This window comes from Plasmodium coatneyi, chromosome 7 (genome assembly GCF_001680005.1).
Source record: "Plasmodium coatneyi strain Hackeri chromosome 7, complete sequence".
Classification (NCBI taxonomy): Eukaryota; Apicomplexa; class Aconoidasida; order Haemosporida; family Plasmodiidae; genus Plasmodium; species Plasmodium coatneyi.
Genome location: NC_033562.1, coordinates 1,105,576 through 1,129,361, shown reverse-complemented (window position 1 = coordinate 1,129,361; position 23,786 = coordinate 1,105,576). Strand labels below are relative to the sequence as shown.

General features: G+C 42.4%; 7 protein-coding genes across 7 annotated transcripts; 2 read left to right on the top strand and 5 right to left on the bottom strand.

The window, feature by feature from the left end:
- Positions 1 to 28: 28 nt before the first annotated feature.
- PCOAH_00018060 (Uncharacterized protein) lies at positions 29 to 3,740 on the bottom strand (the record flags this gene model as incomplete). The annotated part of the gene is made up of 2 exons (XM_020058615.1): positions 29 to 3,522; positions 3,683 to 3,740. The coding sequence occupies 2 exons, from the start codon at positions 3,738 to 3,740 to the stop codon at positions 29 to 31; spliced, it is 3,552 nt and encodes a 1,183-aa protein (XP_019914064.1).
- A 1,412-nt stretch (positions 3,741 to 5,152) lies between these two features.
- PCOAH_00018050 (Uncharacterized protein) lies at positions 5,153 to 6,651 on the bottom strand (the record flags this gene model as incomplete). Its single annotated transcript, XM_020058614.1, has 4 exons — positions 5,153 to 5,401; positions 5,558 to 5,597; positions 5,734 to 5,881; positions 6,029 to 6,651. 4 exons carry the CDS (start codon positions 6,231 to 6,233, stop codon positions 5,153 to 5,155), a joined length of 642 nt encoding a protein of 213 aa, XP_019914174.1.
- A 1,791-nt stretch (positions 6,652 to 8,442) lies between these two features.
- PCOAH_00018040 (Uncharacterized protein) lies at positions 8,443 to 9,903 on the top strand (the record flags this gene model as incomplete). Its single annotated transcript, XM_020058613.1, has 1 exon — positions 8,443 to 9,903. The coding sequence occupies one exon, from the start codon at positions 8,443 to 8,445 to the stop codon at positions 9,901 to 9,903; it is 1,461 nt and encodes a 486-aa protein (XP_019914277.1).
- A 751-nt stretch (positions 9,904 to 10,654) lies between these two features.
- On the top strand, positions 10,655 to 13,314 carry PCOAH_00018030 (Translation factor GUF1-like protein; the record flags this gene model as incomplete). The annotated part of the gene is made up of 2 exons (XM_020058612.1): positions 10,655 to 10,895; positions 11,054 to 13,314. 2 exons carry the CDS (start codon positions 10,655 to 10,657, stop codon positions 13,312 to 13,314), a joined length of 2,502 nt encoding a protein of 833 aa, XP_019913997.1.
- A 161-nt stretch (positions 13,315 to 13,475) lies between these two features.
- PCOAH_00018020 (Uncharacterized protein) lies at positions 13,476 to 14,276 on the bottom strand (the record flags this gene model as incomplete). Its single annotated transcript, XM_020058611.1, has 1 exon — positions 13,476 to 14,276. The coding sequence occupies one exon, from the start codon at positions 14,274 to 14,276 to the stop codon at positions 13,476 to 13,478; it is 801 nt and encodes a 266-aa protein (XP_019914104.1).
- A 1,207-nt stretch (positions 14,277 to 15,483) lies between these two features.
- PCOAH_00018010 (Uncharacterized protein) lies at positions 15,484 to 17,207 on the bottom strand (the record flags this gene model as incomplete). Its single annotated transcript, XM_020058610.1, has 2 exons — positions 15,484 to 16,493; positions 17,141 to 17,207. The coding sequence occupies 2 exons, from the start codon at positions 17,205 to 17,207 to the stop codon at positions 15,484 to 15,486; spliced, it is 1,077 nt and encodes a 358-aa protein (XP_019914209.1).
- Positions 17,208 to 18,836: 1,629 nt separating this feature from the next.
- PCOAH_00018000 (Uncharacterized protein) lies at positions 18,837 to 23,153 on the bottom strand (the record flags this gene model as incomplete). Its single annotated transcript, XM_020058609.1, has 1 exon — positions 18,837 to 23,153. One exon carries the CDS (start codon positions 23,151 to 23,153, stop codon positions 18,837 to 18,839), a length of 4,317 nt encoding a protein of 1,438 aa, XP_019913930.1.
- Positions 23,154 to 23,786: the final 633 nt, after the last annotated feature.

Sequence of the window (23,786 nt, the reverse complement as noted above, 5' to 3'; positions counted from 1 at the left end):
CTTTTTTTTCTTCCCCTCCATGTAGCGTTCATTTTATGTTTATTTTTTTCTTCCTTTCCTGTACACTTAAAAAATAGGAGTGGTCGCTGACCACCTCACAATCGGGGTTCAAAAAGATGGAAGAATTTTCAACGCAAAAGGGGGGAAATTTCTTGTAAGACTTGATCAAATTATGTTCGTACGAATTTAGGAAAATACGAACGAAGCTGATGTTGTCGTATTTGTAGGTTAAGGCATCTTTTATAAGTTTCTGAATTTCGCTTACACACCCTTTTAAATAGGAACAAATGTCGACCTCGGAGGAGGCTTTCTCAAAAAAGCGAAAAGTATGACTTAAGTAATTCTTAATATATGACAAGTTGGAGTATTTGCTAATACGTTTCTTCGAATTACGGTAGCTCTCTTTCACTTGAGCTAAATTTTTAATTTTTTTTTTCACCCCAATGTTGATTTCGTCATTTGGGGAAAGGGTGATTTTTAAATTCTTCGTGAGGACGGCATTAATGAGGGCAGCTTTATTTTTCTGAAAATTGTAAAAGTCAATTTTTGAAATATCTGGGTAACAAAAATTCCACGCTTTGTACTTCATGTTGTAGGAGTCCTCCTCGATGGGTTCCGAATCCACATTGGTGTAGGAAAAATAAATAAAATAGATCATCAGAAAATCTGAGTACAGATACAGAATGTAATAAATTAAGGAATAAATTAATTTGTTCCTATTTTCACCATAATTTAATTTTAACCCTTTTTGCAGTGTGCCCGCCAATTCTTTGTAGCATAATGACATGACGTAATAGGTAAAGGCATATTCCTGGTCGGATGGCATGTCTGTATACAGGCTTAAACAGCTGTAATCAATTAACACCGTGTGGAAAATACAGTTGAAATAATTTTCCACGCTCTCCATTTCGCTGTTCATATTGTACAATTTGAAGTAGTAAGTCAGAATTTTCATGAGAGTGTACAATACGCACATGTCTGTGTGGAATCCGCTCAATTTGGAGTGCTCCCTAGAGGATAGCAAAAAGGAAAAGTTTAGGACTTTTTTTAAGACTATCTCGAGATACTCCATGAACAGGTGAAATATCTTGCAGAGGACTGTCAGTTTCATCCGCCTGCCGGTTATGCTCGCTGGGGTGCCATTACCGCGTTTAGCGTGTTTGCCCTGTTCGGCGCGCTCCTCCTTGGGTTGGTTTTCCCCCACGGTGCTGCTCCCCTGGTGGGCGTCCCTACATTCGGAAACACAGTTACTTTCACGCTTCTCATCGGACCTCCATTGGTCTACTCCCCACGGTGTGTTCTCTGCCCCTGCACACTCGTCGATAAATTCTTCCAACTCGGTGAACAACTCCACAAGGGAGCTCTCCTCCTGCATATAATTTATCAGATACGGGAAATGCAAACGCAAATTTCGCTCCATTTTTTTAACATCCCAAGGAGGAAAAAACACCCCCCCAAATGATTTACCTTCCTTCTCATTTGTATAAGTCAACCCTTTGTCCACTTGGTACACATGCTCCATAGCAAAAAAAAACGTATCAGGGGAATAAAAAAAATTTGACAGTAACACTAGCAGAGGAGGGGAAAAACCAAAGTAGCACAGATCATTAAAAATAACAGATTTGACAAAAAAATTCGGATCCTCCTTGGACACCTCTTCTAGTATTATATACGATTCGTTGAAAAATAAGTGGAGGAAGAAACTGATAAATATATTTTTTTTCACATTTTGGGAGAATTCCTCATTTAGGCGTTTAATGGAGGGAGCATCATCCGTCTCTTCCTTTCTGTATGTGTTTAGAAACAGGGAGTAGTAATGACCTACATCTGGGTGTTCGTCGTAATAGTCCCATTGGTGGTTCTGTTCGCCGGGAGGTTCATCCAGGGGGACCCCGTTCGTCATTATGCGATCCGTCTGGCTGTCTTCTCGCTTTTCAAGCGGATCTTCTTTTGGTATTTGTTCTACCTTTTCCACTTTTTTCAATTTTTCCCGTGTTGACTCCTCAGGACATTCCACATTGCCATGGGGAGGATCCCCTTGCAAATTGCGAAAAAAACTTTTAGCCTTTTTCTCTTCCTTAAGTAGTAGGTCCCCCTCGAAGGAAAGGAAATCCCCCTTTGCGTTATCCATCACTTGTTGGATGTACCCCCTCGAAATGCACTTCACCAAAACGTTCCGACTGGCGGAGTAAAATTTTACATAATGCACTACGTTCTTAACGTCCATGAAACTTGACTTGGAGTTTATGCGCTGGAAATGTTCTACGACGTATTCTACATCTAGCGTTACCTTTTCAAAGAAGGAGTAGCCCTCATGGATACTCATTTTTGTCACGTGCTTAGACACACTCTTCAGTTTATACATTAAAAGATATTTATTAAAATATTTCTTTCGGATTGGCTTGTCTTTCTGCTGACATTTGGAAGCTACTTCTTTACAGATCATGCGTATGCATTTTTGGAGCTCCTTACAATTTTCTTTAATGGAGTCTGTGTTCACCTCCTTCGTTTCGAAAACGACCTGATTTATCATCGTGTTTAGGAGAATGGCAAACTGGATTCTGCGAAGGATAGACAGGACGGGGTTAACAGGTGCGTCTGCTAAGTCATCTTCCCTGTTTTCTCTGTTGTGACCAGGACTTTCGCCTACATGTTTGCTGTCATTTTTGCCCTCATTTTTGCTGTCACTTTTGCCTGCATTTTTATGCGCACTCCCCTTCGTGCCTGGATTCTTCTGCCCCCCGTCCAGGGACTCCTCGTACTGCGCCAAAAACTTGGCGAAGCACCTCTTCACGAGAAAGAGGTTCTTCATCACGTACCTCCTCCTGCGTCTGCAGTGATAAATTAACGAGTCCGTTATTTTTAGCAACCCGCTTTTGTAGTCATCCCTGTGCAGCCAGCTATTTTTTGTGACAATGTGGTCTATAATTTCTGCTGTTGATGCGTAGAGGATTAAGAACAGCTGGAAGAAGGTGAACAGGTTATTTCTGAGGTAACCCTCTTCCGACATTGAGCGGTGCAAGTTGGGTTCATCAAACGGGTTGTTCCCCTCGGTTGGCGCTTTATCCGAGGAATATCCTTCCCTGTGGGGGTGCTTCTCTCCTACCCCCTTCCGCATAAGTTGAACAAATTCCCTATTGTCATTCTCGAAAATGTTCATATATATGCTATCGGCACAGAAGGACATTATACATTTGTGAAAGATTTTTTCAAAGAAGAACGAGTCATCATTACAATTAGTAACATTTGAGTGGTGAAGGAAATAGCAACTTAAGACAGTTAAAAAGGGATGGTTTCCCAGGAGGAGCTTCACTTGTTGGAGGACCAGATTGTCCATAATGAGGAGCATGTCTTCCAAACAGATATCCTCCGATAGGTATTTTTTTTCTTCACATTCTTTTATGGTAATTCTTTTTTCTGGCTTGATCCCCACGTCCAATTTGTTGTCTCCCATTTCGAGGGAGCAGACGTACTTCTCATAGGAGAAGTCGCTCACGTGGATTTCCTCTTCATCGTTCAGGTCTGACAGGGGCACGTATATGTGTATATGTGTGTGTAGCATGTAGCATGGAAGAGAAAAAATATATGTTATGGGGACGCCGCACATATGGGGGAGGACTGATCCGTACGTATGGCGCACTATTTGCCAAACGTATCTAACGCTGTCAATACAACGGGGTACCTTCCACATTCCGCCGGAGCAAGTCCGTTATTTCGATGTACTCCTTCTCCGTCTCCATGTTGGGAGCATAGCGCTGTTATCATCCCAGGAGACGGGTCTCTTCGACAGGGCAGCACATAAAACATACAAACATATGTATATATGCCTATGCGCTTTTGCCCATACAACCCTCAGGCGAATCCAAATGCACTGCCAGGGAAGGGCTTCTCACTTTTCACAGTGAGTGGTGTATCTAACCCTAAATTTGTTTCTCAAAATAGGGTTATGCAAGGGAGCATATCTCGTTCTTTTGCGGGGAAAGAAGCGAACCACATCGCGTGAATTAGGAAAAACGCATCCTTACAATTTTTAATCTTGCCACAACTGTCACATTTCGACGTACATGCAGATATGCATATAGGGTGAACTTCACCCTTCGAATAAAATGGTAAGCAAAGCGGCGTTTGAAAAAAAAAAAAAAATTCTCCTTTTTTGGGATACACGTTGCTACAGTTTGGTAATTTTGAGCGATTTGTAGAGAGCACCTAAAGGTACCCAACTTTTTTTTTTTTTTTTTTTTTTTTATCACATTATTTTGTTTTAACCTTATTAGGGGAAGGGTCTCCTTGCCCCACTCCCCCTTCATGTGTATATCCCTTCCCGTTCTACCATAACCTATGTCCCCTTGACCTACTTTTATTTTTCCCTACTTCTGCGTCCTTCCAGTTTGTATACTCCACTTCTACATGCCCTGCCCGATTCGTTCCGCGCGTGGAAGTGTGACAACTCCCCTTTGAATAGCTCATCCCACTGGAGGTCCATACATGTAGGGGGATAATTTTTAAGTCCACTTTTAAGTGGAACTAACGGCTATAGTTGCGATGACGCATCATGGACGCGGAGGTTAACGCCGCCTGAGCGACCAGACCGAGCACCCATTCACACACCACATTGTGAATAATTAACGGCACAAAAAAAAACAAAAAAATAAAACAACTATAAAAACATCTATTTTAAGAACGACTCCTTTAAAAGCAACAACATCGCCACTTTTACAGCGATGTGGGAGCCGCGTAAAATTTCAACACCACCGCTAGCGCGAGCTAAACAAACGAGTATGCACATGTGCACAAATATATACACGCAAAAGTAGCCCCAGAAAGGCGCAGACATACCCATGCACAATGACGAAAAAAATGGAAGTGCACCCTGGGCGTGCCTTTTTACACATCCTTTCCAATTGGTATGTTACAACGCTTCGCTATCTGTTTTATTTATTTTTTTTTTTTCTTGCGGACCTTTTACCTGACCAGTAATCTCTCCTCTCTGTTGGCTTTCCCAAAAGGGGGGAAGCACGTAGGGGGAGAGTGGCTCGTCCCATCTAAATGCCCAATACTTCTAGCACACGGTTTACCTAAAAAAGAAAGTACGTCTTTACATTAAGCATATTTCAATGAACAAAGTTTTCGTATTCGTGAATTTGCATGGTTGTTACTTTTTTTTTTTTGTTACTTCGCTGTTGGGTTCGTCTCGTAAACCTCTGTGCGGCGCGGTAGTATGCTCTTTCCCCGATTCTTCGGTCACTCCTTTTGTGTTTTCCTTCCCCACATTGATTGCATGCTCAGTTAACCTATTCGCTCTGTTCGTGGAGATTTCCACCTCACTGCCCTGTTTTTGCTTTGCTAGTTGCGAAAGGTTGTGGTCAAGAAGGTTCTTCTGATTTAGTGATTTGCTGCATTTCTTGAGGGGTGAGCAGGTTGGGGGGTACGTAACAGCAGTTGTCCAAACGCGGGCGGACAACAGAAAACAAGGGAGTGAGAGAAAAAGGAAGCAGAAGAGAGAGTTTTACACACACGTATGCGCGCACATGTATACGGCTCACCGCTCATGTCTTACGTTCTTCATTTCGTCGATATCTTTTTTTATTTCCATTTTTCTTAGGGGGAAAAAAAAAAAAAAATACAGCTAGTCAATCGTTGCAAGTTCAATCTAGCAGTGTACAATTCATATGTGCATCCACAACTCACACGCAAACGTGCTTGCAATAGATTGAGACAATTTTTTTTAAATACTTCTTCTCCTGCTTGTTTATGTCAAGCCTCATTTTCTGTATGTTCACGGACGTGTTAGCAATTTCGTTGTTAATCGATTCGTCAATTTTTTTGTAATACTTCAGCTGTCCATCCATATTTTCGTTTTCCTTTTTGATCGATTCGAGGTCTGTTGGAGAGGGGGATGTGTGGGTGTGAAGTAAGGACATACTTTCGCCGCTGCAATTTGTCTGCCATTTTTTGCAGGTGTGAACATTTGGATTATGCAAGAATGATGAGCACGCTACTCTTGTGCCTTTCTGTTCGTGTGGCGCACCCAGCTTTAGGGCCATGAGATCATCCTGGTACTTCTGCAGCTGCTCCTTTTTGGTACTTTTGAGCTTTTCTTTATAAATTAAAATTTCGTGAATTTTTATCAAGTCCTTCAACTCGTGGACCATCCCCGCGATATTGCTAGAGAATGTCTTCAAATGGTCAATCCGTTTTTCCATGCTCAAGTTGGACGACGCTGCGTTCTGCATTTTGATCTTCTCGGGGGAGGTCTCGTTTTTGTATCACTATGTGTTTGTTCCTTTGCTAGGTGTTTGCCCTCTCCAATTTTTTCTCTTTTTTTTTTTAATATCACTAGTGAGATAACTAGTTCGAGTGAACGGTGTGGAGTAGTATATGCACATGTGGTGTCGCACCGCGGTGGGGAATATAAACCGAGGGGAAGTCGAAACAAGGAAAGTTGCCCCGTGAATTTATCTTTTTATGACCCACTTGTGTGCTGCATATTCAGAGACGCAGCGTTAACAAAAATTTCCGCTTAACCTTTTCCCTGTCTGTGGAATAGTCCCCCTTTTTGGTGAACATTCGATCGGCTGAGGGGTGAAGATATGACCTTTCAGTTTTTTCCGCATACCACAAGAAATAACATTTCAGTTGTGTCTTAATTGCATTTTTGTATGTTACAAGTTTGTTTGCAAAGTTGCTCGTATCGTAGTTGTCGCTACTTGTGTTACACATTTTTTTTTTTTTTTTTTTAATACATGCAAAAAAAAAAAAGCTACCCCGTACATGCTCAGAAAAAAAAAAAAAAAAAATCGAAAACGTGTAAACGGGGAAAATTGTGTGTAATAGGTATCCCACTTTGCGTACACTTTAAGGAGTTGCAAATTCAAATGGATGTAGCGGCAAATTCGTCCTGCATTCTGTGCAGCTTATCCCTGTTTACACAGAACTGGACTGTGGACGGACTGTCAATCATGTGCACACATTGGGGGGAAAATGTGTGTGCGGGGAATACACAAGATAGTTCCTTGGTAAATCCACCTTGGGAGAATAGGAAGAGGGAGCAAAGCACACGTAACAATGGGATTGACCTTCTATACTACAAGACATTTTCCCCTTGGGGTGGTAACTTTTCCGACCTCCTTAACCTTTCCAGGATGTATAAAGTAGCAAAATGTTTGAAGGTGTTACACCCCATTGTGGCTAGCCAAAAAACTTGTCCCCTTAAGAGAGAAAAAAAAAAAAATTACACAATTATAATAACGGCACACCCTTCCTGCAAAGCCACAAAATGTGAGCAGAAATTTGGGTAACAAAAAATGTGGTGATAAGAAGAGATGAGAAAAAATCTCCAAAAAGGGGAGGAACCACTCACGACGACCCGAGATGCGAGATGGCGAAGAAATGTACAGGTCCCTTTCGGCACAGAGTTCCAAATATCACATTTGAACGAATCTTACACGACACGGGCACTACACATATAAGCACCTTCATTTGCTTGCAACGAGCAGTCCTTCGTGCCTATCCATTTTGTGCTAATTGAGAGAAAAAAAAGAACCATTTCGTCGAGCCAAAGGGGGTATATACAGGTGAGCCCAAAATTGCCATTCCGCATTTGGTCACAAACTTATGATTAAGTAAATTCCTTTTTTTTTTTTTCTGATCTCGTGGGTCACCATTTGGAAACACAGTAAAAATAAGTAACCGATTTGATGGCTCAGTTACGTATGTACGTACATATATGTAGCTTTTTTTTGAGAACAGATTGATCAATTCTGTGCACGCACTGATTGAACTGATTAATGGAGAAGTGTTAAGTGGGCCAAATTTTTGCACCCATGGGGGGAAATACCAACCGCTTGTGTAATTGAGTGTGCTCATGGTGGAAAAGCCTTCCTTTCCAGGACACACACGTGCACATACATACGCATGCTTGTATGCCTACGTGCTGACCCATTAGGAAAAGGGGAATTACGGGAATAGGGAGGCGCATGAATGCAAAGGCGGAAGTTTGCAACCCAACTTTGACACACACACGCGGAGGGACCCAGAAATGGGGTTAGTAGAAACGGATCAGTACCTCCGCATGTAGGAAAGTGCGTAATAAATGGGTACATATAAATATGTGCACATATGAAAGATTAGTTCTAGCGCAACCATCACAATAGGACAGCCCGGGGGGTAGCACTGTGCAACTCATTTGTACTAAGCAAAAACGAGGGAGTGCATGGTATGGGCATATGGTTGGCAGCTACCACACGATGGCATAAGCCATGTCGAGGTGTGGTGTGCTCTGACAGTTGTATCTTTTCCATCCCGTCGCTCACCAGGATAATCGCTCAGAAACTTAACAGATCACTAGCTTAATCGCTTACCAGCTTAACTGAACTTCCCCACCGTGATGCAGCTCGGCCACATGCCCCCTCTGCTTTCTCTCCCCCAGGTCCGCACATGCACATGAAAGGAAACGGCAAAATTGCATTCTGTGCTCTGTTACTATTTACTGTTTTTAACATCCAAGCCAGAAAAAGCAACCGACTTTTGGAGGACACCACCTTGAGGGGCGCGACAAACAACTGGAGGAACAGAAACATTAACCCCAATCATCCGTGTACATGCAACTGTAAATTAATAACACGAAAGGGATCCTTTAAATTCATTAATTTTAGGGAAAGTAGGAAGCCAAATTGTGTGACCAATGCGGGACACCCATCCACGGTGCACCTTTCTGCGCGTCCTTCAAGGGACATGTGGAATAAAGATTCTCACAAAAGTGGGTTAACCTCTTTACAAAAGAGAAGCGGAGTTACACTCAGTTTATCTATGCGGGGTGCCATCAGGTATTCCTTCCTGTTTAACAAACTTGATGGGTTCTCCGGGAATTATGAGCGAAGGATGAACAGTGCCCAGAAGATTTGCACGTCGGAAGGTGGTAACTGTGTGGCCTCCGAAAAGGTGGAGTTATTGTCACTTGACTTGTTCAGGTATAAATATGCCCTCCCTTGGGACGAAGTGAGCACAGGAAAGGGGCACACCGAATGTGGGAATATTAGAAGACGTTCCTTTTCTTTGTCTGCATTGCCACGGGGGGGCGCCACAGTTGTATCTTCCCCGGAAGTGGATGCCACCTCTACAATCGCTTCCCTCTCGGATGCCCCCCCCACGCGAGGAAAGTTCTACACACCCTGCGTGGTGGACAAGCGGGGCACAGAAGATGTAAGTGGTCCCCCACGCAGTGCATCATACGGATCGCCCATCAGAACAACTGAGTGTGCCAGCTGGGTTGAGTCTACCCCCGACGTTTGCAGCAAAAGTGGAACCAAAATTGGAATGAAAAGCGGTGCCGAATCTGTTGCTGAATCTGTTACCCAATCGGTTACCAAGTCTGCTGCCGAACCCTCCGAAGGGGGAACAAAAAAAAAGCGAGTTTTGTCCGAGGAGGCCAAACAAAGCATGCGAGAGAAACTACGAGCCATTATGCGAAAGAAATGGAAGGATCCAGAATTTCGCAAAAAGATGATGAAGGCTTTTAAGAAGAGGGGCCTTGAACACAATAAAAAAATATCGGAGACCGTGAAAAACAAATGGAAAAATGACATGAATTATAAACAAAAAACCTTGGATGGCCAAAGGAGGTATTTCATCAGACGATATAAAAACAAAAAATTAGTTGCCATTTCGGATAAAACGAGGGAGAAAATATCCAAAGCTATGAAACAATACTGGGTTAACAAAAATAAGTTTGCAAAAACGCAGGTTAACAACTTGCAGCACATCCAGAAGAAGAAGAAAAAACACAAGAAGGTTTGGGAGGATATTTACTCCCTTATATTAAATCAGAAGGTGGGCGACTTCGGCGGCTATCAGTCGTCTTTGCACCATAACTTGTCGATCAATTTGCAGGCAGCACTTAACTGACCCTGCTAGGGGGGCTACTAACATGGCGTCATATAAGATCGGTATGGAGATGATGACGCGGCAACCGCTCCTCCAATTCACCAGCCCCAACTTGCATACCACACTGTGCCTGCCTGACGCGTTTTTTTTCATTCTTTTAACACTTTCTTTCGACACTTTTTTTTGACCATTTTTTTTAAAACTTTTTTTTGACAATTTTTTTTTTTTCAACCTTTTCAACAAGTTAATCTCATCTCGTAACCTCTTTGCACATCCCAAATTTAGTATTCCCCACCTGAAAAAGGGGAAAGAAAAAAAAAAAAAAAAAAAACGCAACGTAACGCAACGCAACACAGCAGAGCAGAGCGGGGAGCTACACCCATGCGCGCACAAAAGCAGAGATCCATAGGACCCAACAATATGATTCATTTTTCCACCCCCTCCGTGTAAATGCGAAAATGGTTTGGCTTCACAATGGGGATGCATTCTCGTAGCGCCATCTGCAGTTTGGTATCCTCCGCGGACGCGCCGTGCAAAATTGGCATGCTGCCACGATCACAGCGTTATCTCTCTTCTTAGTCATGTAAAAAGGCCATCTTTGCGCCCGTTCCGTTTGACTCCGCCGAGGGGTGCGAACCACACACACATTTGTGCATTCGCACATAGGGGTGTGTTGGCTCACCGCGCGTGAAGGAAGACCGAAAGGGATAGCGCTATCCATGGATATGCAACCAGACAAACCTATCACACTTCTGATTGTAACTCCTTTTTAATGATTCATGCCTGGGCATTCAAAAGGGCGCTGTGCATTTTTATCCTGATCAACTGTGTGCTAAAATTAGAGCGTTCGCGGAAAATAACGTGGAAATCGAAAAAGGGAGTTCACATCCCATTGGACGGTGCAAATGGCTACGAACGGGAATGGAAACGGAAAGGGGTGTTCCTTAACATTCAGAGGGGTAAAAATGGGAAAGACGTGAAAAGAAGGAAGGGCACTAATGGATTGTCTACTGGTGGGAGACCGCACTTCCGGTGTGATAAATTTATTCCACTGTTTCTATTCCAGGATTGCCAACGCAGAAGTTTAAACAGAAAGCAATATAACTCAACAGTCAGGGGGTCTTGCAGCCGTTTGGAAGTTATCCCCGGGGGGGGAATAGCTTACCGGCAGAGCGGCCAAATGGTGAGGCGATCCGTCAGACAATCAGTGAAACGGAGCAGTTGGAGGATGACGGCCTTGATGGAGAGCCCCCCCCTGGGGTGGAAGCAAACAAGAGTAGTAAGAGCAGCCATGTGGGAGGAGCGCCAGAGTACCCCCAAGAGAACGTTCGAAACTTTTGCATACTGGCACACATCGACAGCGGGAAATCAACCCTGGCTGATCGGTTCCTAGAATTAACAAAAACGATAAAAAAGAAGAAGATGCAGGACCAGTTTCTCGACATGATGTCGTTGGAGAGAGAGAAGGGAATCACCATAAAGTTGAAGGCAGTACGAATGAATTACAAAAATTATATTTTCAATTTAATAGATACACCAGGACACTTTGACTTCTACCATGAAGTAAAAAGATCACTGAGTGTATGTGAAGGAGTCATACTACTCATCGATGGGACGAAGGGAATTCAGTCCCAGACACTTAACATATTTATGGAGTTGCAAAAACATAATTTAAAAATAATTCCAGTGATAAATAAAATCGACCTGAACATATGCAGGTTGGAAAAAATAGAAAATGATTTATTAAACAAATTTCATTTTATGAAAAAAGACATTTTACACATCTCTGCGAAGTATTCTCATGGAGTAGAATCTCTCTTTCAGAGAATCGTTTCGGAGATCCCTTGTCCTGCCATTAAGTCGAATTCCTTCTTCAGGGCCATCGTTTTTGACTCCTTCTATGATCAGTATAAGGGGGTAATATTAATCATTAAAGTGCTAAATGGGGTGTTGACAAAAAAAACGGAAGTTTTTTTTATTCAGAGTGAGAAGAGTTACATCGTTCAGGAGGTTGGGTACCTCACCCCGGAGATGAAACCCACGGAAAGTATACGCCAAGGGGACATTGCCTACGTGTCATCTAACATAAGGAAGTGTGACGAGGTGCAAATAAGCGAGACGATAGTTAGTAGAGATATTGTGCACATGAATGCACAGCGTCGACTGGTGGTCGATTCGGACCTGCTCAGCGGGGAGCGCAACGGTGAAAAGCGCACTAGTGTGAAGAGTTGTGGTGTGGATTCCGTAGGTGTGACCCCACAGAGGGAGGAGAATACCGAGCGAGAAATCACCCTGGAGCAGATCGCCGCGTCCAAAGTGGACGTCTCGTACCCCGTCGTGTTTTGCAACATTTACAGTGTTAACGATAAGCAGGCCAACGAACTGCAAGTTGCACTGAACAAATTGAAGCTGAACGACGCGTCTTTTTCCTTCAAGACGGACGTCTGTGAGACCTTGGGGAAGGGGTTCAAGTGCGGATTTAACGGATTGTTGCACCTTAATATAATCCAGGAGCGAATAAAACGGGAATATGGCGTCGAGACGATTGTGACTGCCCCGTCAGTGAATTACCTGGTGAGGGTGAAGGAGAAGTGCATTGACAAGCAGCTGAAGGAGAAGCTGATCGATGCGAGTTTCGACGTAGCCAACGTTAACGTGGAGGCGTCTGGCGAGGACAGAGATCATGATAGCGGTGATGGAAGTGGTGATGGAGGTGGTGATAGTAGCAGTAATAGCAACAACCGTGGCAGAGGGAGGAAGCCCCCTGAGGGACTATACTACATGACGAGCAACGTGAACGACATCCCCCAGAAAAATTACATCCACGGAATTTACGAACCATACGTGCGAACGAGCATCATGACGCCGGAGGAGTACCAAAAATATATCATGGCGGAATGTTTCCAAAGGAGAGGAATTTTCATCAAAAAGGAAAATATGGACAGCCATGTCATCTTCTTTTTCGACATGCCATTGTCAGAAATATTAATAAATTTTTTGGACCAAATAAAATCCTGCACAAAGGGATATGGATCCATGAGTTACGAAAATTACATCACTTACAGAGAAAGCGACTTGCACAAGATTAACATATACGTGAATAATAGGAGTATCGACTCCTTGTCATTTTTGGCACACAAATTAAATTATCATGAAAAGGGAAAACGCATAGTTTTAAAATTGAAAGAAATGATAAAGCCCCATCAATTCCTCGTCGTCATTCAGGCAGGTGTGGGGACAAGAATCTTCGCTTCTGAGAGGATCAACCCGCTCAGGAAAAATGTCACTGCGAAATGCTACGGCGGGGATATCACACGGAGAAGGAAGTTGCTCGAAAAACAAGCCGCGGGGAAGAAAAAAATGTTCAGCATTGGAAAGGTAAAGCTGCCACCTAATATGTTCACCAAGCTCTTCGACTTGAAGGCACAGTGAGCAGAAGTTTGGACAGGGTCTACAACTCGAGATAGTTAGCGGAAGCACACGGAAGCGTCGTGCTCCCTCCCCCTTTTTTTTTTTTTTTTCCCCTTCGGGCTGGATTTGTATTTTCTACACCCTCATTACATTGTCGTTTTTGCGCCACTCCCCCCCTTTTGTCATCCAATTTTTTTTTTTTGTTCCAATATTGACCTTCTCACAAAGCGAATTCTCTTCTTCAAAAAAAAAGACAAAAATAGGAAGAGGCTACCGGAGAACATGTACCACGGGAATAAATTATTTATGTCGTATGCGTTTATCCTCTTTTTTTCGAACTGCGAAGGTTCCGAGCGTTCATTTGACTTCCTCTCATCGGACGGGGATGCTACCGTGGCGGCAGTTTTGTTTTCCTTCGTCTTATCCGTTTGGTTAGTGGGTACCGGGGCGGAAGAATTATTCAAACCTTCCGCGCTTTCATCGTTTCCGTCAGCCGCTCCCCCCCAGCGAAGCAACTTCTTTGCACCCGTTTTTATGCGAAGGAGCTTACTCTTCACCCTATTGGCAAACTTCTCCCGGGTGATAATGTCATTTTCCACAATGTATATCAACGGCTCCGACTGCTCTGCATCCTCGGGGTTGTAACATATTTTTATATTTTTCTCTTTACTCACTTGGTCGAAAATATTTCGTGTGTATTCATTTGTCTGCACTTGTTCCTTCTCTTGGTTGCCCAGATGAACGAAAATCTTGTACTCCTTACTGTTTTCAATTTTTTTTTTATTTATGTAAAAAAAATATTTTATGTTCAGGTGGAACGTCCCTTGGAAGAAGTTCTTCGAATATTTTAAAGTGACGTTATCGACATAGCCATCGACTTGCTTCCAACTTTCTTTCTTCTTGTTTTGGTAAAGCAGGTACGAACTGAACGTCAGTCCGTATGAGCCGACCACCAGCGGCACGAATGTTTTAATCGTCTCCATTTGTTCTCCAGGGGGGTGGAAAAGTAAGCCTTCTTCTGGGGCAGGTTTCTAAAGGATCATTCATCATTTGTGCCTTCCCCGCGTAGATATAAATATATATGACTTTATTGCTTGCCGATTCCCCTGTTGGTGATCGCTTTAACGTTACTTCTGCTTACTCCGTTGCCTGCCTGCCATTGTCATCGTTGTCGTTTTCATCTTGGCAGGTTAGCTGAATGGTTTGCATCAGCGGAGGTGTACGCACGAAAGTTTTTGCTTCTTTGCATATCAGCACATTCGCATGTTGGGATGTGTTTCCCCATTGTTATGTTCTCCTCTTTCCTTTTTTTTTTTTTTTTTTTTTTTTTTTTTTTGGACCATCACCGCGCAGCACTTCGACCTATCAGGAGCAATTTTAAAACTCATTTTCGCTTCTACACTGCGACCATTTCCCGTATTTCGTCAGGAGGAAAAGGGAAAAAAAATACGCTCTTACGGGTACAAAGGGTGTGACCCACTTTGCGTCAACAGATGAAGCACCACTAATTGGGGTACGTATGTATCATTAAAAAGGATCCTCTGCTTTTCTTTCCTCTTTTCGACTCGCTGTGGACAGCATGGCAAACCCTAAATGAGCGGTGCAACGTCACGCTTGATCCTCTTTACGCAGTGAAGGCACGCCATACGGGCAGCCATCACACTCGAGGTGGAAAACCAAACAATCGAACAAAACCGTCGAGAGAAAACATATCTTACATAAGTTACAGCTTTCGCCAAAGTTGCGTTAATCTCTCTATGTGCGTTTGAATAAACAGAAAAAAGGATAAACAAGACATCAAAATTGGGAAAAAAAAAAAAAAATTACGCAGCGAAACTGAACGGAACGAGACAAGAACAAAACGAATGGCACACTCGCTTATTATGTCTTCATTTTGCTCGAGTGAAAAAGCCCTGTTTTCTGTTAACAATCATCTGGGCATTACCCCATTTTTGCACTATACTTCCGTGGTGTGATATATAATTTCCGCGTTTTTTTTTTTTTTTTTTTTTTTTTCCCCATCCTTTTGCGGTGCTCCATTTTGGCTACCACACGGATGATACATTTATGTAGGGCCAAGCACAGCAGCGCAGGGGCGCCATAATATAGCAACGATATAATGTGACGTGACAACGTAGGAAAAACGCCGTAGGGCGTAAGAAGACCCTTCCGGTCGGGACATGCACACCCTTACGACACGGTCAACTGCAAAATCTTTGTGTTCGCATTGGCAGTGGGGTCGAAGGGTCTATAGTACGAATAGACGACGTAAAAGGTTCCAGCTTTGTGTGCCTTAACCATGCTCTGCAGGGTGGATGTGCCTCCAACGTATCCTCCCAAATATTCGCTTGCTTGAGGCTTTCCATATCCTGCTGAATTGGAAGAACCTTCACCTCCGTTGTTCGAATTCTTCTGTATTGCCTTCGGTTGCGTGACAGAAATTTCGTTTGAGAAAAACGACTTGGTAATTTTTTTTCTTGGGAATTGCTCGGGGTTTATTTGGGGCTTCTCCTTATGGACTCCTAACAAGGCCCACAGGTAACCATTTCCACTAATGGCTTCCAACTGCACACATAGTACCTTACTCTTCTGCAAGTTAAATTGGATCGTTTTTTCATTCGTGCTATTTATTATTTCTCCTAATTTGACGTAACTATCACATGGCTCATCCCCCTTTAAGGCGTAGGTGCGATCCTCCTCCGCTGCTCCGACTAGGACTTCAGAAATATTTTGGGGCATGTATTCTTCGGACATGTTCATGGTAATTTTCTCCTCATTATTTACAACTCCCACGTTGCCGTCTTCCATTTCTGTGTCCTCTTCTGATGAAGATTCCTCACGTAGGGATTTATCTATAAGGGAAAGACTGCTCTTCAATTTGGCGTAATCGTCTCCTTCGAAATTGGTGCTGAAATTGAGTTCTTCCTCCTTCTTGGGGTGTTCCTTGCCACTGGAGGAGTTGCTACTGCTATCCGTGGTGTTTCCTTCAACGGTGCTTTGCACGCCTTCCTCACTAGGATTGTTTATCTTTTTTCTTATCAACAAAACGGACTCGTCTGAATTGCCCACCGCATCCGAGTTATTCACATAACTGGAGGGGATCACCGTAAAATTGCACGGCGTCGTGCCTTGGAAAATTTTCTTGGCGATACTGTACCAGGTATTCCTGTTAACTATATCGAAGGAGTACGTGTTTTGGTCTGCGAAAAGTGGCGGGTGGAGAGAACCATGTATAATGGAAAATATAATGGGGGCTAGACCCCGTTGCATAATTGCAACTACTTCTTGCTACACAGCGGGACAGCTGCTCGGCCACCCCCATCCCCCCCACGGGTGCTCCACAATGGTGAACCGCGAAAGAACTGTGCCCTACCGCAGGATTACTCAAACAAAACACATTTTATGTAAATTAAAAAAAAAAAAAAATGCAAAAACATTTTTGTCACCAAAAGGTGGAGGAACTCTTTTGGAGGTGTACTCCAATAAACTGTGTCAAAATGGATATACATTTTTTTTTCTCTCAGTTAAACAAGCAGATTGTAGTATGAGGTTTATTCACCATAAGGAAGGCATGCATTGTGGGTGTACAACCCGGGGGAGTTTCCCCAAGGAGTTGTAACTCAAATGAGAGATACATGTGCAACGTCGTGTATGCGTCCATATAAAGAAGTATACGTGTCATGGGTAAATCGCATAAGCAGGGACGACACCGCGTGGACACATAGGCTTGCATATATGCGATGTGCTCATATAAATATGCCCACAATGCATATACTTTTATATGCCCATGAGGGGATGAGCTTATTCAGTCAACTGTTCGTTCGTAAAGTCACTCTGCTAATTTTACCTGAACACGATATCACATGGGCAACGGAGGAACATACGAAGAGGCAACAGAGGCTTGAAACTTTCATGCTGCGGAACTGGGGATGTTCTATTATTTATATATATTTTTTAATTCGCTGCGGGGCGCCTTATTGCGGAAGTGGAGTGAATGCCCAATCAGGGGAACATAAACAAAGGTGGAAAGAAAAGAAAAAATAATTAAGGAGCTAATAAGGCAAATAGAGCAACTACACAAAAATAAATAAGTAAATATAAATAATTATAAATAAATATATGTATAAATGCAAAAGCGCGAGAACGTTTGTTGTGAAGGGAAGAGGCTTCGGCTCGAGTCACTCTGCAAATTTATTATACTCTTTGCCTTTTTATTTCACGGGTTTGTGTTGCCTTTTTTTTTTTTTTTTTTTTTTTTTTTTTTTCTGTTATTTATGGGAAAGGATTAAAACAAAGCACAGGTGGGGAAAGCGATAAGGAAAAAAGAAAAAAAAAACGTGCCACAAAAGGGATGCCCGTAAAATAATTCGCAGCGTAAATAATGTATAAAAAGAAATGTACAGTAGATATTTTATTTATATGTTTATGCATGACTTTGCATGTGAAAAATATATGTGCATTTTTCTTTTTTCTTATAAAATTTGCTTGCATGCATTTAAGGGAACTTAAACAGTGAAGAAAACTGCCGACCGGTTGCCTTCTTGAAAAGCGCGCAACAACTCCCAGTGGCATAGAAGTCAAAATGGCCCGCTCGCAGTGGAAAGTAAAAGTCTCCCCCGCTAAGCGCACATTTGTACAGACGTGGGCTTATGAAAAAAAGTGGCTTCGGCATGCACATATATATAATACAGTATGTAAATTTATGTGCCTATAGTTATGTGCGTGCGCTATTTACTACATATATATTCATACATAGAATAGCACTGGAAAGTTTGCGGATAGGAAAAAGCAGCCATGAACCACATGGACAGTCCAATTCGACGTAAATGCATGCTTTAAAAAAAATATATAATTTTAAATGACCCATTGAAGGACACAACCCTTTTCTTTTTTTGTCCTGGTCAAAAAAGGAAAAAAATCCACTGCCATGCTTCAGGTGGCAATGAGGGAACATTTTTTTAAAGGATTAAGAAAATGGTGTCATTTTATGATGACCTATTTTTTTATGCGTGTTTTTTCTTCCTCCCTTCACAGGAGTTGTTTAAATAAACTAATTTTATCCACACGTCGGTGGATGACTTTTCCCCATGTCACTGTGACGCTATGTTGTCACGCTTAGGGAAGCAGCCCAAGTTAAATAGTGCAATGCACGTGAGGAGCGTCCCCCCTCCCCGAACGCACAAATAAGTAAATATACCATCGAATAAACAGTCGGATAATCATATTCTGCAGTGCGCATTTCGCAAAATGGAAACCCCACACACATACACCCCATATTCATTTGTCCGCAGCGTTTATGTGTGTGTATGCATTTCCAGCACACCCCGACCATTCGGCGGAAAATTAAGTGGTCCAAAAATTAGTCCATGAGTTTGGTGAAGCCGCTAAATGTGTCAACACGGGGTGCACTTTCGCATGCGAAAGCGGTTTCACCCAAATGAAGGCAACAAAAAAAGGAAAAAAAAAAGAACAGAACTTAAAAATTGCCCAACTATTTCGGAGCGTATATATATATTTTTTTTAATTGGCTCAACGGCCCTCCCTCAGGCGGTGTACCCCCGCCCAAAGATCAACCTTCGTATGTTCATACTCCCCAACATGTCCAGTATATAATTTTTGTATTTCTGACCTGCATTCCCGTTCACGTGTTCCATGGCGGGTGTGTCTGTCTCCTCATCGCTGGTTGGTTGGGTCCCATCCTCCAAACTATCGAGGCGTCCATTCCTAGACGTAATCAACACGTTAGCACCCTTCTGACCACGTTGTGCGTTTGGTGAGTCTGCATTTGTATTCGTACGAATCATGTGGTTCTCTTTGCAACTGAATGGTTGAGAGATCTGTGGTTCGTCTTTTCCCTTCACAAAGGTGGATGGAATGTGGATAATTTTCAAATAATAAAAAAGTGACATTGTTGCAATGACGAAATTGTAGAACAATTCTTGGAAAGATTCGCAGTGGAGGTTGCTTGCGTCGTGTGCATGTGTTCTGCCCGAACGGGGATTGCTTCGAATGGCACTACTCCGGTCAGATTTGCTTCCGCTCCGTCTGACGCTATCGTCACTATGCTCGTCTTTTCCGCTATCTGTCCCTTCACCCCTGAAGTTCAGCTTCACTTTGATATACTCAATAAACATGCTGCACACGTTAAGGTGCCTGGCGTTCAAGTTCTGCACAATGTGAAATATAATCACCATGTCTTCCATTTGGCTGCCTTTTTGCAACATATCACACGGGAGGTGGATATTCCCTTTGGCTTTTTCCCTTCCTAGTAGGTCTCCCAAATTTGGGGCATCCACACCCCTCTGACCTTTTTCAAGTACACAATTGTTTTCCTCCTTATAGGGGCGGCTGAACTTTGATGAGCCAATACATATGGGGCTGTTCAAATCCTTTAACTCTAACTTGTTGTGGTAAAGAACGTGAAGCAGCTTCATTCGCAAATTTTTTTTCAACAAATCCTGTGCGTCAGGGGAATGGTCGTGTGCAATACATGTGTTTACCAAGGGGAGTAGAAAAACACACGGCATCAGGAGGAAGTACAAAAATTCGCAAAAAAAGATGAACACATATTCGAGCAGAGTGAGGTCCATGTCCGAGTCGCTCATTGTGCTTAGGAGGTTCTCCAATTTGTTATTTTCAAGCTGGCACTGGCAACTGTCCAAATGGATCTTCCTTCCCAAGCAATTGGCCACGTTTTGTGTGTCACCATTTTCGTTTCTACTTTCTACAGTGGTGATGCCACTGTGCTGGTTTGCTTTCCCCCCCGTTCCACACGCCCCGTCACACATTAAAGTGGTCCCCATTTTTTTTAACTCTCCATCATGCGTGGTTACTGCTGAGTGGGAATTGTTCTCCCCAAATGGCAGCCCCCTGTCTGGATTGGAATTGCCCCTCTGGTACTCATGCGGGGGATTTTTATTTTGACATTTTTTTTTTTTCAAATTGATAAACAAATCCAAAAAGACTATTAAAATGTTGAGCTTTTTTACAAACGTTTGTAAATCCAATCCGGAAAATTCCTTCTCAGTTATGTATTTTTCCAACTTAATAATATAGTGGACGCTTTCCAAAAAGGACGAAATATCATTTAGTATTTTTTTTAACACATTTATTTTTCCCATGTACAGATTTAATAAAATGTCGCAAATCGTATTTACCATTTGTTTAAATTCTTTTTCAATTTCTTCATTTGCCTTGGTGAGATCCTTCACGTTGTAAATGAAAAATTTCTTTTCGTACTTTTTAAATAACTCTTTCAGAATGTGAACTCTTTTTCTCAGGGAGGAGTACGCGGGGATGTTTTTTAAAATGATGTTGATAATGGAAAGACATATGTTGTATTTTTTTTTTTTATACAAAAGTGTGATCATTCTTTTGCTGATCGATTTTGCAAGGCATTTCTGCAGGTAGAGAAGGGCCATTCGAGGGTGGACTTCTCCTCCATTTTCGTTTCTCCCCACGTTGCCCCCTTTGCTGTTCGCCTTAATTGCGCCTTTCCCAAGGGGAGCCTTCTTTTTCCCCCCTTTACCAGTGTGCATTTTTTTTTCCATTTTTGCCAATACCTTTTCGTACTGTTGAATTTTCCAATACTCATTATTTTTCCACTCCTTTTTGAGCACCTCAAGGCTGTCGAAGTTATGCTCCACTTTCATATGCTCCGTCAGATTATTTATGACATACACTTTTATGCAGTTACAGTCGTCCACGAAATCTTTGTTTACTATTCTGTTCATGGGGGATAGACATTCCGCCAAGTTATTATGCGAAACATAATTTTGAAAATAGCAGCTTCGGAAATGATCACTCGATTTTAGTGTCCTCTTTATGGAGTCCCTTTTCATCAGTTGGATTATTTCGTGCATGCAATTCTTATCTTCCTTTGGATCCCCTGGATAGGTGCTTTCACCGATCCCTCTGTTTGGAATATCACTTTTGCCATGTGAAGTCCAACGGGAGACACCATTCTGCACAGTGCCTTCCTTTTCTCGACTAATGTCTTCCCCTTGGTGGTTCTCTGCCCGCTCACTTTTCGCAAAATTGAGATACCTTATGCAGTTGTAAAAGAAGTCACTTTTTATTTTCCTCTTTTTGGAAGGTTCCTTGTATTTCGGATGGGACTTATCTCCGGTGTGGTGATTTCCCCCCTCCGTGAGGAGAGCTCTTTTGTTTTTTCCCTTCCTTGTGGTGGGTCCTTCCTGGCGTTGCTGTTCCTCCATGGGAGGGCTACCATTTTGCCCATTTGGTAGGTTTTCTTCCCCCCCGGATGGGCACACCTCACTCATGAGGTAGAGTGTGTGATGCTTCCCCTTGGACTTCAAATGGCGAATGTGTTCCTCATAAAAATTGCTGGCGTATAGAAGTAATACAAATTTCTGGCGAAGGTCCCCGACGTGAAGATCATTCAAATAGTTGGATATCTCCCCCTTGAAGGTGCTAAACTTTTTGGTGTACTTTTCTCCTCCCTCTGGACAAGGATCCTCTATCTGTACGTTCTTCCCCCCTTTACCAATTTTGCAAAAATAAATCAGAGGCAAATTAAGAAAAGACAAAATTTTCTTGTCAAAAAAATCTCGCACGAACATGTAGAAGAAATATTTTACTTGGAGAAAACTCATATCATGATTTAAAAAAAAAAGGTGATCAATAAATGTAGAATATTCTTTCAATTTAAACAAGACGTTGTTGAAAAATGGATGGAACATGATATTCTCTATCAAGTGATAATAATTTAAATACAAATTGCATATATTTACGTGTACATTTTTTTTTACAGAATAATCCAAGTTGCTTAATGCGGAAAGGACACAATTATTTGTAATTATAACACTTATGTTTATTGAATTAATTTCTTTCAAATGGAGGAGATAAAGGAGGAGGCCACTAAAAATGGAAGACTTCAATTTGATATAATTTTTTAAAAATATGATAAGTACTTTTTTTTTTTTTTTTTTGAACATTTTTTGAAATAATTCGTTCATATTTTTTTTGTCAATTTTCATGAAACATTTGCGGTTTATTTTTTTTATAATTCTTATGAGTATGCTTTCCACGCTGTCGTGTGTGTAGACGTTCACGATGCAGGACGCTATGTGCCTTCGCCTTTGTAGTAGTGTGTATGTCATCACTCTGTTGTCAAACGTTTTGTATGTAAACGTGTTTGTATCGTCTCGGGGGGAGGTAGCCTCTTCATCCCCCACATGATGGGTCGCCTCTTTTTCGCGGTCACTTCGCTCATCCGTTGTCACCCCTTCTACGCACCCATTCACCTCCTTCAACTTCTGCGATAACGCCCGGTACTGCAACAAATTCACGAAGGGGCAAGTCTGCGTCTTCACAATCAGCAGGGACACCTTGTCATCCCGCAAGCACAAGTTCCTGTTCAGGAAGTTTATTTCCCTATCGACCATTTCGTTAACGCTGTTGTAAACAAAGCAGTTCATGTAGCTGTTCATAATTCTCCAAGTTTCGTTAAAAGCCTTGCTCCGAAGTAGCATGGAGCATACTTCATCGTCATTCGTAGGGTCTTCCTCGCATGTCCCGTACGTCTCATCGGATGTGTCTTCCCTCTTTTTATTAAAGGAGTTGTTTGCACGTCCCCTCTGGTTTGCCTTGTTCTCCCTCAACCGTGTTATCTGCTTATTCTCACTTATACGGTCCAAGTCATTTTTTAACTTTATAATTGGCAAACTTAGCGAGGTCAAACATATGTTAAAGTTGGGGACTTTTATTTCGATCCCCCCGGAGGAACCGTCCTTTCCTTTATGCCTGTTCCTGTTTAGGCTGCTTATCTTTCTCTTGCTTAACCAACAGCAGGAGGTCACTTGGACGGTTTCCTTTTCTTCGTTCGGGTTATCTGCCATTTTGTTATTCCACCAAGGGGGGGAAGAAGCCAATTGGGGGGGGTAGTCACTAGTCTGCGTTACTACCCAGGCGAGAATTCCCTTGACACGTTAAGCAAAAATATAACAGGACCAAGCTGATACAAATGCGAGATTCGTAGCTGAGTTAACATTGAAAGGAACGACATAGCAACAGTTGTAATGCCACAGTGGGGTGGTGTCAATAAGGTGCCGAATGGGGACGCAAAAAACGGCCAAGGGGGACATATTTCCAAATTGGGCAGATAATCAGTTTACCCATTTTTGAAGCCCCCTTGAGGTCGAATTAAATGAAAGGATGTATTGTATATTTCCTCACTGGTGTAGCTGCCCCCATGTGTGCTTAAAAAAGTTGCGGGGTGTAAGCGCCCTGTTTAGTGCTACTAGGTCTCATATTGTTACACAAATTTTGTTGTCCTTGGGCGGCTTACCAAATACATATGACGTATACATTCCATTTTCGGGGGAAGGAAAAAAAAAAAAAATGGAAAGAGTTTTTTTTTTTTTTTTTTTTTTTTTTTTTTTTTTTTTACACCCCTTGTGTAAGCACCTGTGTGAGGTTCCATCTTCGCGCGGGCGACTTATCCTGGGCACATTTTACTCGTTCCAGTGTGT